General features: G+C 40.4%; 1 protein-coding gene across 1 annotated transcript in view; it reads right to left on the minus strand.

Annotated features, from left to right (window-relative positions):
- Nucleotides 1–11742: 11742 nt before the first annotated feature.
- The window catches only part of MALL (mal, T-cell differentiation protein like), a 31428-nt gene continuing 28985 nt past the window's right edge, over nt 11743–14185 (minus strand). The window contains exon 4 of the mRNA XM_018558820.1: nt 11743–12427. Coding sequence (XP_018414322.1) covers nt 12365–12427 — 63 coding nt within the window. The 3' untranslated portion in view covers nt 11743–12364. The remainder of the gene's footprint in view (nt 12428–14185) is intronic.

Raw genomic sequence — 14185 nt, forward strand, 5'->3', positions numbered from 1 at the left:
GCAGGGCCCCTGACAAGTATAGGAAATTCCTATACTCATCAGTGCCATCTAGGGGCGCTATTGCCATGCAAACCGCATATGCCAAGTGGAACGTTTTATAAATGAAGTGTCCTTACAGAGACCTGCATCGATCAGGTGCAGAAAAACGCAGGTCTCTGTACATGGCTGTACAAGAGGCCTATGTCATTGTTATCTTAGCACTGATTTCTGGAACAGCATGTAAAAAAAGTTACATTGTATTAGCTGTAGTTAATAGTTAGTTGCATCTAATTAAGGGTCCATCCAGTTCAACGTGTGTGTGTGTGTGTGTGTTTGTGTGTGTGTTTGTGTGTGTGTCTGTATATATATGCTTCAACACCTCCCATTAGACATGTAACCAGCTTAAAAATTCGGCTTGGTTTGGGTTTCCGGATTCCGACGAAATCCCAATTTCGTTAGTTTCTGATGAGTTGCAAGTAAAACAAAAAACCATATACAAATATTAATACTAAAGCTGAATCTCCTAGACCCGAAGGGCATTTGGGTTCTGAATGGCAGAGGTTCCCAGACCCAAATGCCATTCGGAAATTCGGATCCCGAATGTCATGTTATTTGGGTCTAGGAGCCTCAGCTTTAGTATTATATGTACAGTATAAACTGAACACGAATTTTCGTTACGGCATGTGACTTTTCGAAAATTCGTGTTCAGACCTATTCGGATGCATTAAACCAAAAAACACATCTGATTGGCCAGTGAAGTCATATGTCCAATTCAGTCTTGTTTTTTTAACGAAATTCGCACGGGATCCGTAATTTGGAAACATAAATTTGGATTCGGATGCATTCGGAAATTTGGATGTGTCTGAATTTCGGAAAATTCGTCTTGCTGTGTCCTCTTGTCCTCAATATAGTCCTCGGTGTAAACAACTTGTTTTGAATATTGTGGTCCATATTGATGATTTTGAAGACTCCATTAAGGTCCCCTTTTAAGCGCCTCTTTTCTAAGGTGAATACGTTTAATTTCTGGATGCGGTCTTCATAACGCAGGCCTTTAATTCATCTTTTATTTTTACATGAGACTTGCTTTAGCAAAGTTAAAAACAAGTGTATAGTTTTAAATACAATAGTTACCTACTTTCCTATTAAAGGAGAACTATGAGTTGAGTGAAAGTCACTCATCCTCATAGTTCGAGCCGACGTGTGAAAATGAAACTGTCACACGTCAGTTTAATAGATCAGGAAGTGAGCGAAAGCATACCGTCGCTCGCTCACTTCTTGAACATGTCCCTGCAGAGAGCCATGACTGTCAGTGATTCCCCCCTCCCCACTCCAATCCTCCAGCGCTGAGTGGAGGAACGGATGGGGGAGGGGGTGTGTACAGCTGGCGCTGCCTCTCGATAGCCAGCTGTCACTCACACAGCTGGGTTGATCTCAACAGTAATGTTGGGATCCGTCCCGGCTGCGGCGCTCACAGTATACCGCGAGCTGTAGCTCACGGTATACTGAGCTTTGGGTCATGGGAGGATCTTAGTTTATGTCCTCCCGTGACCCTTAAGAGGACTATGGGATAAAAAGGTTACCCCATACTTCTCTTAAGTTTTTGATTCATAAAAAAAAAAAACTTTTGTAAATGAGTTGCTGTAATATTATGCATATAGAAAGCATACTCTGTTCCTTTCACTGGGTGTGTGAAATGTACAACACATCAAACTGATTCCCTGTCAACAACAGCGAAAGGGAGTGGTGAACCCTCTCACTATACCAGATAAGCAGCCTCACCCAACACTTAACCAACAATAGCAAAAATAAGAAGTAGTTTTGAGGCAAGCCTTCAGCCTATGGATGAGGATGTAATATAGAGGCATCTATTTACTGATTTTATAATATACTTATACATTATTTCTAAGCTTTTTCTTTTATATCTACTGAATGTTTGACATATTTGTACAGATCAGTAGTTATCAATGCTTATAGCTTGATTGTCACAGAGTTCTGAGGATTGTGGCATGACTGCTCCTAGTACAGGAAGAGGTCATTATGCAGAAAAACTTGGTGTAGGACATACAGCTTCTCCTGAATAAAAATATATTTATAAACAGACAAACAGAGCTGTCACATGGAGAAAAAGGTCAAATATACTTAGTGTAGACCCCAGTTTTCTGGTCCGCTCACTTTGGCCGTGGTAATGTCACTTCCCATAGGATCCTGCGACGCAGAGGATTCCAAATCTTGCAAGTATGATCCTTCATTGTGTGGTGGTGCATTATTGGGGAATTTGAAATCCTCAGTTTACCAAGGATCCTGCAAGAAGGATGAGTGACATCACCCTCGCCTAGGTGAACATGCCAGAAATCTGGCTCTGCACTACAGTGGTTTTTTGTTTAGTTTTTTGGTGTTTTTTTTTTTTTACTTTTGTCTACTATTGTTTTTTTATTCTATGTTTATATTAGAGAAAAAAATGTGGAGAAAAATATTACCAGAGGCATATAAATAAAAAGGATTTATTAAACAGATGACTGTACCTGCATTTGTTAACTGCATACAGTAACAAGAATAAAATATTTTAAACAATAGTAGTTCCTGGGGGTGTATTTATAAAAGATTCATTGGGCTCACTGTGATAAAAAGATTGAATGTGCCCTTTGAAGAAGAAGAACTCCAGGTATGCAAATACTTACCCCTTGCAGTGGAGCTACCCCTCACACTGCAAGGGTTAACTGCTCGTTTTTTACTATGGGATGGAATAAAGAAGATACACTCACCCAACCCTTGGTCTTACGGCAATGAATGCTCACATCTCTTTCCCTCTGCTCTGGCTGTGGAATGTCCCTCAGCATTCTCACATCTAATACAAGTGAATAGACTGTTTTAGATGTGATAACATCAGCAGTCCTCAGACTGTAGAGCTCAGGGAAGAAGAGGCTGTGGGGAGCAGTCTAGCAGCCAGGTGGGATCGTGGATCAGGTGAGTATATTTTTCTTTATTTTAGACCCTAGAGAAAAACGACCAGTTAACCCACCTCAAGGCTGTGTTCCAGTGTGAACAGGGCATATGGAAAACATTTATTTTGTAAGTGCCATGGTGGTGGCTGGTGTTTTTCTGCACCTCACCAACCCAGTCACCACCACCAGTCAACATTGGGGGAATTAGTAAAAATGCCTAAGACAAACTTTGGGGTCTATTCACAAAGCTGCCGAGGGCAGCCGAGTGAATGACCGATCAGAAGTGAAGTGAGCCGAACACTGTTCGGCTATTCACTTCAGGCTGGTACGGCTGATTTCAGCCGTACATCGGCTTGCTTCGTGTGGCTTCGGATCAGCCGAACATGCTCAGCATGTTCGGCCGACCCGAAGTGCAGAAGGAGTTTGACTCAGCCGATCCAACATCTGGATCGGCTGAGCCGAACCTCCGGCAGGCTTCACACTGCTGTTTGGGCTATTCTGCTAGATCCCGAACAGCAGTGAGAGAATAGCCGAGCGGCATTCGGCTCGGCTGTTCTGCTCGGTCCACCAGCTTCGGCTTTCAGCACGGCTCAGCGCTCGACTGAGCCGCTCGGCCATGATCGGGAGCTGTACGGGCTATTGTGAATAGCCCGTACAGCACCCCCTCGGTTCTCCTGAACCGAAGGGGTCCTGGGGCCGAAGCTAGCCGAAGGATCGGCCGAAGCTACGGCCAGATCCTTCGGCAGCTTTGTGAATAGACCCCAGTTTGTCTCAACCGGAGTGCAGCCAAACACCTTTTACATTTTAGTTTTCCAAGGTGTGAGAAAACAATAAAAACTTTGTGCAGCATTAGTGTTCAGCATTAAACCTCAATTTGTCATCAAATGCTCAACATTGAAACTCCCCAGAGCTAATAATCAATATTGTTTGTTAATAATTGTATCAATGCAAAAGAAAAGTCACATGTATTTTAAATCACAATGTTTGACCTTTTTATTTTTCTTATAGGAGGCCAAAGTCCCACAATGTGCAAAACTCAGACTCTATAGACATATAAGAAGGTATACGCTTTTTACTGTAAAATAAACAATGGATTTAAAGCTGCACTCCAGCCTCCAATTCAGTCTTGCACAGTTGTACTGGCTCCCCTCCAGTATTCTGATTTCACTTCACACTATAAGCTACTCACAGTGTTCATTAGAGGCTGCAGCAAATCAGATAGAGCCCGCCTCATTTACTGGCTGGAGGATGCCCACAATCATCTAGTTCTTTTCTCCCCAGCCTCACTGTCCCTGGCCTGCCACCTTGATTCACTAGAGGTCTTTCACTCATGGAGGCAAAGCATCACATGTCCGCATCACCTAGAGCAGCCTGCATGCAAATGTCATCTGCCTACAAACACCCACTCCTCAGATGAACACCCATCAAGGCATTTTAGAATTTGGGAGGGTAATAGACATGGACTTAGACACTATAGTATTGCAGAGGGACCTGGATAAAATAGGAGAGTGGGTAACTAACTATATGGCAGATGAGGTTTAATGTTGAAAAATGTAAAGTAATGATCTCGCCTCTAGGACTTCTCTAGAGTCTCTACCATCCTCTGGAACTCCTTACCCCAACCTGTCCGTCTATCTCCCACCTTGACTGCCTTTAGGCGTTCCCTAAAGACTCATCTCTTCAGGGAAGCCTATCCCACCTCAACCTAACCACTGAACCTTCACATTCTCACATAATTCATTCCCACAGCTACCACAGCTACCTCATGTATCATTTCCCCCTCCTCTTTTAGATTGTAAGCCCTCAGGGGCAGGGCCCTCCTTACCATCTTGTCTTGAATTGTATTGTAACTGTAATGTCTTCCTTATATTGTAAAGCGCTGCGCAAACTGTTAGCGCTATATAAATACTATGTAATAATAATAATAATAGTAGACCACAGATTGAACAATAGCTTGCAATGCCAGGCTGCGGCAAACAAAGCTAGCAGAGTACTGTCTTGTATTAAAAAGGGAATGTACTGTAGAGACAAAGCTATAATTTTGCCACTGATTCGGCCTCATCTGGAGTATGCGGTTTAATTTTGGTCACCAATCCACAGAAAGGATGTCCTTGAGCTGCAGAGAGTCCAGAGAAGGACAACTAAACTAATTATGTGGCTGGAGGAACTAAGCTATGGGACAAGGTTATTAAAGTTAAACTTGTTCACGCTGGAAGTGAGATTATTGAGAAACATTTTTTTTTATGTACAAAATGTTTAGTGGTGATGGCAACATCAGCAATAAACTGTTTACGGTAAACTCCATAACAAAGACTAGAGGCTACCACCTAAAACTGGTGGAGAAAAGATTTAACCACAAGGGGCGTAGGGGCTTTTTTTCAGTTAGAGCGGTCACATTCTGGAACTCGCTGTCACAAGCAGTGGTATCAGCAGAGAGTATTGAATCATTCAAAAAGCATTTAGATACCTTCCTTAGAGACCATAACATACAGGGGTACAGGTACTCTTAAAAACTAGACCACACAGGGACTCTTGTACACACACACACACACACACACACATGCACAATCACATACAGACACACAAAGGTTGAACTTGATGGGGCTGTGTCTTTATTCAATGTAACTAAAATTTGCATAACTCTTAACGCTATGTACAATACCCTGTGAGCCCCTCACACCAGCCATGATCTGCTAGCATGCTGATGATAATGTTAGCTCCACTAACTGAAGTCTACGTTTTCTGGCTTCTAACCTCACTTTTTTGGTCTGAAACGGGTCAATTTGTTTAATTTCTGCTCACTGGAATACAGGCAGTTGACTCATTCAGCTGAATCGACAGGCTTTTGTTCAAAACGGGTTTTGAACAAACGGGTTTTGAATTCCCATACATTTCCATATGGATGAAAAACCTACTTGAAGCAGGTCAAATGCAGGTCAGAATGGTCTCTGATGCCATCAACACAAACCCAAAGCCTGTCAACACAAACCCTAAAAAAGCACTCATTACCCGCATGCTGCATGTAATTTAGATTAATTATTCATATGTAATATTTTATATTTGCCTAAAAAAAGATGTTGTACTGAATATACCAGGAAACAAAACTAAAGGCAAATAGATTGTATATTTTTAGGTTCCTTCCTACCCAATGTCAAGTGAGTGTGTTAACCATTTTGTATATATGCAGCAAGATCTACATTAACTGCTATACATTGGGGTGTCTTGACACTTTTACTGTGTTATCTAGATTTAAGTTGTGTGCTTACCCTCTCCCCCCGGCCCAACAACTTAATAGATCACGGCCATTCAAACCTCCTCCCATTTCATGGGAACTTGTACAGTTGCCATTGATAAATGAAATAGCATTTTTTTAAAGTAAATCTGATTGATGGACCTAATCAGTTCAGACTGATATCGGATGAGAAAATGCTTTACCTTCATTGACCCCAAGTCAAAATAATTAGTAGATTGGCAGAAATAGGCAGCTTACACTACAGGCAAATTTTAAATTGAGATTGGCTTTCCCTTGTCACTGACTGAGCCTCACTTTGGCCCTGTATTTTGATGGGAGTCTCTGTGACCAATCAGGAGATAAAGCCAAACCTGACTTTATAGGGAATGTCAAGGTCTGGCTTTAATTTCAGCCAACTATATCTCAGGGTCTTTATATTATTTAGATACTGGGATACTGTAAATGATCTGTGTTTATGTATTTTATCACTATATGCCTATTTTCAGTTGTTTAGGTTTGTGATCTTTTACTTTTAATGTTATCTTTCATACAACAGTAATTACATTGTGTGCTAGCCTGTGTAACAATTAGCCTGCAGCCTCTGCAATCTGTGTGAATCTTAGCACTGTGGCATTGTCATAGTGCACCTGCACTCCTGAACTCAATCAGGATTGCTTAAATGAAGTTCAGGACATTCAGTCATTGCCTCTTCGAATGTGTGTGTTTACTACCTGTCTGGATGTTTTTGTGTTGCTAGGCCTGTTTCCTATTACTTTACTTGGACTGCTTCTGCCTGTACCTACTGCCTGCCTCCATAGTTGGCCTGCCCTCAGCTACATTGACTCCCAGCCTGTCCTGACTCTGTTCCTATTCCCAGCCTGTCCTGACTCTGTTCCTATTCTGTGATTTGGTCCTGTATCCCGATTCTTTTTGTACATTTGGCTGCCAATCTTTAGTGACACAGAGGATCCATGACATCCAGTGACAACCTTTCTTGCTGTCAAATGAAGAAGTTCTAATGGAATAGAAGTGTTCACACTCATAAGGAAAATAGCTTGCCTTTTATAAATGCTGCTTAAAATTTTTTTTTATAGATATACGAAAAAAAGAATATGATGTGCCTGATTCATACAATAAAAATATAATGAGATTGCTGCAAAACATTACTAAATGTCAGCACTTCAACAAGAAAACTTATTTTCTAACTAAGGTCATAAGTCTGTAAACAGGTAAAACTAGCGCTATTAGGACTTGTACTTCCAAAATATGCCCATTCCTTGAACTGATCATCTAGAATGATACTGCATGGAAATCCTAAGCAGTATCAGCTCTGTCCAGTTTTTTCCTGCTGCACTACAGAACACGCCCCTCCCCTCACCTTCATAACATAGGAGAATGGTGTTCTGTGGTCCAGCAGAGAATAACTGGACCGGGTTGATAACACTGCTTGATTTCCATGCAGCAAAGGTAGCGTTGTCACTTCAAACAGAACTCATTTCAAACAGTCATTTCAAACAGAACTTTATGAACTCACTGAATTTTTTGGCAGGATCAACAGACTTTTTTTGTACTTGCAATGTTTATAAAGATACAAAACACAGGTATGTCTACTATATTGGACATTGATGAGTTTAACGCACTACTGACTGGAGCAAGCCTCTTGTCCCCCATTAATGTATCCCACTCTATATCAAGTGGCCCTCCTGATCCCTGCTCACTTAATGTCACTACCATTTCCTTTCCCTCCCCCCATAATCTAGTTTAAAAGCTCCTCCAGTTTCCTAACCATTTTTTCCCCTTTCAGAGTTGCACCTTCCCCATTCAGATACAACCCATCTCTCCTGTAGAGCCTGTAGCTGACTGAAAAGTCAACCCAGTTCTCCATGAACCCAAACCCCTTTTTCCTACACCAGTTCCGCATCCACTCATTCAGTTCTCTTAACTCTCTCTGCCTCTCTGGAGTGGCTCTTTGCACCGGCAGTATTCCAGAAAATACTACCGTGGAGGTCCTTTTCTTTAACCCAGCACCTAAGTCCCTGAAAACATTTTTAGGACACTCCATCTGCCTCTAATTCTGTCCTTTAGAACCAATGTGTACCATGACAGCTGGGTCATGCCCAGCCCCACCCAGTAATCTGTCCACCCATTCCGCAATGTATTGAACACAAGCCCCTGGTAAGCAGCAGGCTGGCTTTTCTGCATTTATTGTGAGTTTTCCAATAAGCAGGAAAGTGTTCTCTGACCCTTGGTGTGGCTGCTTGTATTTACATGTAATTCTTACACCTCTTGTTGATCGTGTTCACATGTTTGGCATTCTTTTTTCTTGCATGATATCCCTTGAGGCAAGCACTGTTCACTCTCTAATGAATTCCTCATGCAATGCTCAAAATTCACATGTTCAGCTAGCTGCCTCAGCTTTGTAACATATTGGTCTCTAGTCTCTGCCTGACCTTGAAAAAGTATCTGTGACTTATGATATTTCAGACAGGCATAAAATAGCTCTGTAATGGATCCAGAGTCTTTTGCACATCTTTTTGTTTTCAGACAGTGTGAGGTGTGGAATATACACACACTCTTTCCTCATCACTTAGCTTATGGTAGCCATACTTTGTAGTTATTTAGTAGTAGTAGAATTTGTATTCCTGTATAGCTGATGGTATTATTTTGCATTGCTGTATGTATTTATGGGATTTGTAGTCCTGTATAGCTGGTGGTATTCTGGCATTGCTATATGTATTGATGGGATTCGTAGTCCTCTATAGCTGGTGGTATTATTCTGCATTTCTGTATGTATTGTTGGGATTTGTAGTCCTCTATAGCTGATGGGATGTGTAGTATTATTCTGCATTGCTGTATAATGTATTGCTGGGATTTGTAGTCATCTATGGCTCGAGGTATTATTCAGCATTGCTGTATTTATTGATGGAATTTGTAATCCCTTATAGCTGAAGGTATTATTCTGCATTGCTATGTGTATTGATGTGATATGTAGTCCTCTATAGAGGATGGTATTAATAATTCCATCAGCTATAGAGGACCACAAATCCCAACAATACATTATACAGCAATGCAGAATAATACTGTTATTAGGACATTGCAGGCCTTTGCTGGAGTAAACAGTGGCCAAAGGAAGAAGCCATGTTAAAAATTGTTTAATACTTATCGTTGCCCTGACACTTGCTGGAGGTTATTTATCAGGTATGTCATTGCAGGCCTTGACACTTGCTGGCGATTATTTGCTTAACATATGCCATTTATACAGTTAACTTTTAATTGTTCGTGTGCATTTTTTTCATTATAGGTGTAAGTGGGGGCCTCACATTTGAAGTTCACCAAGGCCTCACAGGTCTAGAGCCACCTCTGGATTTTTTTTTTATCTGTTGGTAACATTTGGTATCTTCTATTAAGGTTCATTAGATTTCCATTATCAATTCAGTAAACTAATGTTTGTTTAGTTACCCATACATGTGTACATTGGATCATCTGGTGCTTCTAATCTCATCTGCTGGTTGTTTGATGTGAAGCAGAATATGCCATCCATGTTGTCAATAGAATCTGACCAACGTGAATGCTTTGAACTTGTGCCACGCAGACCTTAGTACAACTGCATCCATCATCACATCTGTTAGACAGATATCTGTTTGTATATCAATCACAAATATCATGAGCAACCCACATTGACCTAATTATCAACAGAGCAGTTGACAACAACCTTCCCTAAACGATATTTGGATTTTTTTTTTGTGGGTAGAGTAAAATCTGGCAGTTTTTTGTTGTTTTGCTGTCTCATCTCTTGGGGAAGATTTCTCTTTGGTTCCTGTCCCTGAGAGTACAGAAAAATCTCACCAAAAGGAAATCCCATTGTTGAGACTTGTCATTGTAACAGGTGTCTCTATTGGAAATTTCCGCTCCACTTTTATTCTAGTGACAATGGTCACAAGGGCAAATAGAGAAGGTGAATCTCATCAAGGACAGCAAAAAAAAAAAAAAATGGAGATTTAACAATTCTAAACTCTACACCCAAAAAAGATTAGGCTTTCAATACACTTAAAAGCCGATAGCACTTCATTATACGTGAGGATGCCAAGGGACAGTCCACAAGCCACAATGTAGGAGAGATGAGGTGAGCTCCAACTGCTGGGGAAGCAGAGATAACATATGTTAAAAGTCCCTTACACAAGTACCCTTTATATTAACAAATAGTGCAATGTAGGTATAGAGTTTTTTAATTCCCTGGAGAAAGGCTTAACGTCTAAACCTTTCCATAATATGTTTGATACCGGAACATCAATGTCAATTTTCAGTGTTCTTTTTATTGTAAACAGCCAATCAAAATATACCATTTAGGTGCTCACAGTGTACAGGTACAGTTTTCAGAATGCTTTTTATACATCAATAAAAATAAGTGCCTGGTTTGAAAGGTATCATGGCAGAATTCATTAATCATTGGATGAAACTGTGTGTCAGACAACAGTAACAAAACAATACGAGAGCTGCTTGTGACCTTTTCTTGTGCTGCTTTTGCATTGCTATGGATTTGTTTAGGGACAAGTGCCTATGAACACAAGCCCTTAATGGGGCATTCATGGGTGGGGTTATCTTCCCAATAGAGCCAGGCATTCACAAGGCACACAATTTCACTGCAGTCTTAACATTTTCGACCTGAGCAAAGAAGGTCTGATGTTCACCATTACGCCAATGTTCTGTTTTAATTCCCACTGATCTGCCCATAACTGTGTGACATAATCACATGACACAAACACCCAATTATGAACTACTCTGGTGACCAGATCCTTGGTGCGTTGCGCACTTCTGTCAAAGAAATCCTGAGATCACCCAACAAATGAATATTAAAATTAACAGATTTCTAACAAAAAGCAGGCATGTGTGTTCAGTCTTAAAAAGACTTCCATGTTCTCAGGGGTTCAGCAGGACTTTCAACAGTGACCTCCTGAGAATTCAATATTTTTGAGATATTCTGTACCTCCACTACACCATAGATTATTACATATAAATGGATTTATGCATGAAAAATTGTGTTGCCTAAAGCAATCAGGGAGACAATTTTACAGCCTGAGTCATGTTTACCATTAGGCACAGAAGACCTTAAGAAAATTAGGCAGCTTTTTTCCTCTGTATCAGTCATCTCATATAAATTCATTCATACATAGTAACAATATTCTATGCCAGGATAGGGCCAATAAAACAAGAAAATGTTTTGTGTAAAACAAATGTGTTAGCAGAAGGGGCCCTGATTCAGGCACTTAGGATTGTTTGTTTGCCGGCAGGCTCAAGTGATGGATATCTATCCATGGATGCAATGAAATTAAAATTTTACCTGGATAAAAAAATATAAAATCCCGTTTCACAAGAAAACTAACAGAGATTTTCTTTTTGTGTGACTTATTTACAATTTCTGCATCAACTGGCTCAATTTCCAAGTGAAAAAGTGATTTAAAATAACATTTACTGACTACTTTTAGAAGTATTTCATCCAATCTGTTCTGCCATCTTTGGTTCTGAGTAAAAGGGCAACTTGAGCAAGAGGGTATAGGTTTTGGTATGACTGTTTTATAAACTGAAAAGATGGGTATTTGCAGCTAGTTTTGATGGTAGGGCGGATATTTATTGATTTAGAATTTACTCCAAAATCTGGATTCTTTAGAAAAACACTTTTTTTTCTAGCTAATTGACTCAAAACTGGACTGTAGGAATGGCGCAGAAATTCTGAGCATAGTATTGCTCAATAAGCCGAAGAAGAAAATAGTATTTAAAGATGTAAAAATAAATATATTTAAAACAGAGCATAATACAGTGAAAATTCCTCAAAGTAAATAGGCATTTTTTTTAATATTAATACTATTAATGTACCCTTACTGCTGTAAATATCTAGTAGCATTGTAATGAATCTGTCATAACCCAGGTTGAAACATGTATCAGCCAAGCTCATGGATCAGGAGGTATTTGCTTTGGCTGGCTTGCCTTACCAAACAAGCCTCCCCATTCATTGCTATTAATATCAAGAATGATGCGTGCAAGCACCAAGAATATGAACAGATCTCATTTATATACAAAAGAAAAATATTTTCCAGAATGTTGGGGAAATTTGTTATGACTGATGTTTGAATTTTTGTCACATTTGTAGAAGTCTTTATCTTCCCATCTGATAAATATATTCACAGACTGATCTGCTTCACTTTCCTGAGGACTTTCAGCGGATGTAGGAATTTAAGCTGTGCAGCAAATACATTAGTGCTGTCAAGAAAGCAAAGACCTGGAAGAAAATGGAAAAAATAGGAATAAGCCATCAAATAATATATAATTAACATTTAGAATTACATTTGTCCATCCAGCTGCATTTACTTTGAACTTTGTGTCTTGAAATACGTACAAGGTGCCTCTAGGTTACTGTTAAATAGTAGAAAGGACAGATTTCCTATTTATGTTTTGTAATGCATTTTTTCTGGGCAGGGGAATAAAAAAAGTCAGTCATAACAGATTTGCAGATTCAAGCAAGGGCTTACTGTACCTTTCTCCCCTCAATGGGTTGGATTCCTGTGTAGCCAAAATAGGCCATGGCCTAGGCTGGCAAGGCTTCCTGGGGTGGCACATAGTCACCCATACATTATGTTTCTATCAGTAACACATTCCTATGTAAGTCAAAAGGTTCCAGAATACTTCCCACCCTGCTACTGCAGCCTTAGTCTTGTTCATATAAAATGTGTGTGTTTTGTTGGTAGAAAGGTATTAGAATTCACACACTTTGAGCTGGTACATCTAAAAGAAAAGGGTGACAGTTTGCTCTTTCAGTTTTCGTTTTTTGCTGTACTGACAAAGAGTGGGCATACTGTGTCACTCCCAAACTCCCTGCCTTGTCAACATTTGATCTTCTTAGAATCAATCAATAAAGGAAGATGGCAGAAGACAGCTGGTCTAGGGGAAGAAAGTATAAATCTGACCATGTACTTACAGTGTTCCTTTCTTTATCTACATCTCTGTAGTGGCAGGTACTCCCCTCCACCACTTAATTTTAGGCTGGAAGTCAGTTTTGCAGTTGCTGTGCCTTCCAGCTAGTAACCTTATAGGTCACTGTGTATAATATAAGGAAGTTCTACTGCATGCATAATGGCCACTAGTCTAACCTTCTCAATACAAGCAGTTTGTCTGGCAAGGGGAGACCACAGCTTTCCACACAACTGGGTAGTTGTACGAAAGGGATGGGTATTATAGCCCACATTTCAACCCACACTGTGAAACAAAAGGGGTTTATGACACTTCACTGAACTGCTCCATCACTGCTCATAATGGCTTCCATAGCAGAGCTAGACAACACAGCATTGTTGGGAGATAACAAGTATTAACCTTATTGAGCTGAACTAATGTTTGCATAGGCAAGCCTTCCAAGTAGCAACTCTCTAGTCATAGGTCACTCAGGCTCTACACACTGCATTGTGGCAGACGGGTGCCTATTCTGCCATTCCTGGAAGTGGGGAGTTTTCAAAGGATTTCAGACTGTCCTTTTATCCATTACCCCATGCTGGTTATGATAAACAGATTATGTTGATTGGAGCAACATGCACCATTTTTATTCCCAGATCATTTTTTACAAGTCATTTTGAATTGAGAAAGCTAGTCAGATGACCAGCTTTCTTGTGTTCATGAAAAATACAGCAAATCCAGTTGCCTTGATGTATTTTTTACAGATATACTATAACATGGATGAATGAGAACCTTCACAGAAATATGTCCTTAAAGGTATGTGGCATTTTATGGTGCCTGTTACCATTTAGAAAATGAACATTAAAGGAGAACTATGAGGTGAGTGATTTTCACTCATCCTCATAGCTCTAGCCGACCTGTGACAATGAGACTGTCACAGGTCGGCTCAGTAGATCGGGAAGTGAGCGAACACATAGCAGCGTTCGCTCACTTCTCGATCCTTTCACGGCAGAGACCCGTGACAGGGTAGGGGCTGGATTCCCCCCTCCCCGCTCTGATTCTCCAGAGTTGACTGGCGGAACGGTCAGGGGGG

Source organism: Nanorana parkeri, unplaced genomic scaffold, assembly GCF_000935625.1.
Source record: "Nanorana parkeri isolate BGI_ZX_2015 unplaced genomic scaffold, ASM93562v1 scaffold361, whole genome shotgun sequence".
Lineage (NCBI taxonomy): Eukaryota > Metazoa > Chordata > Amphibia > Anura > Dicroglossidae > Nanorana > Nanorana parkeri.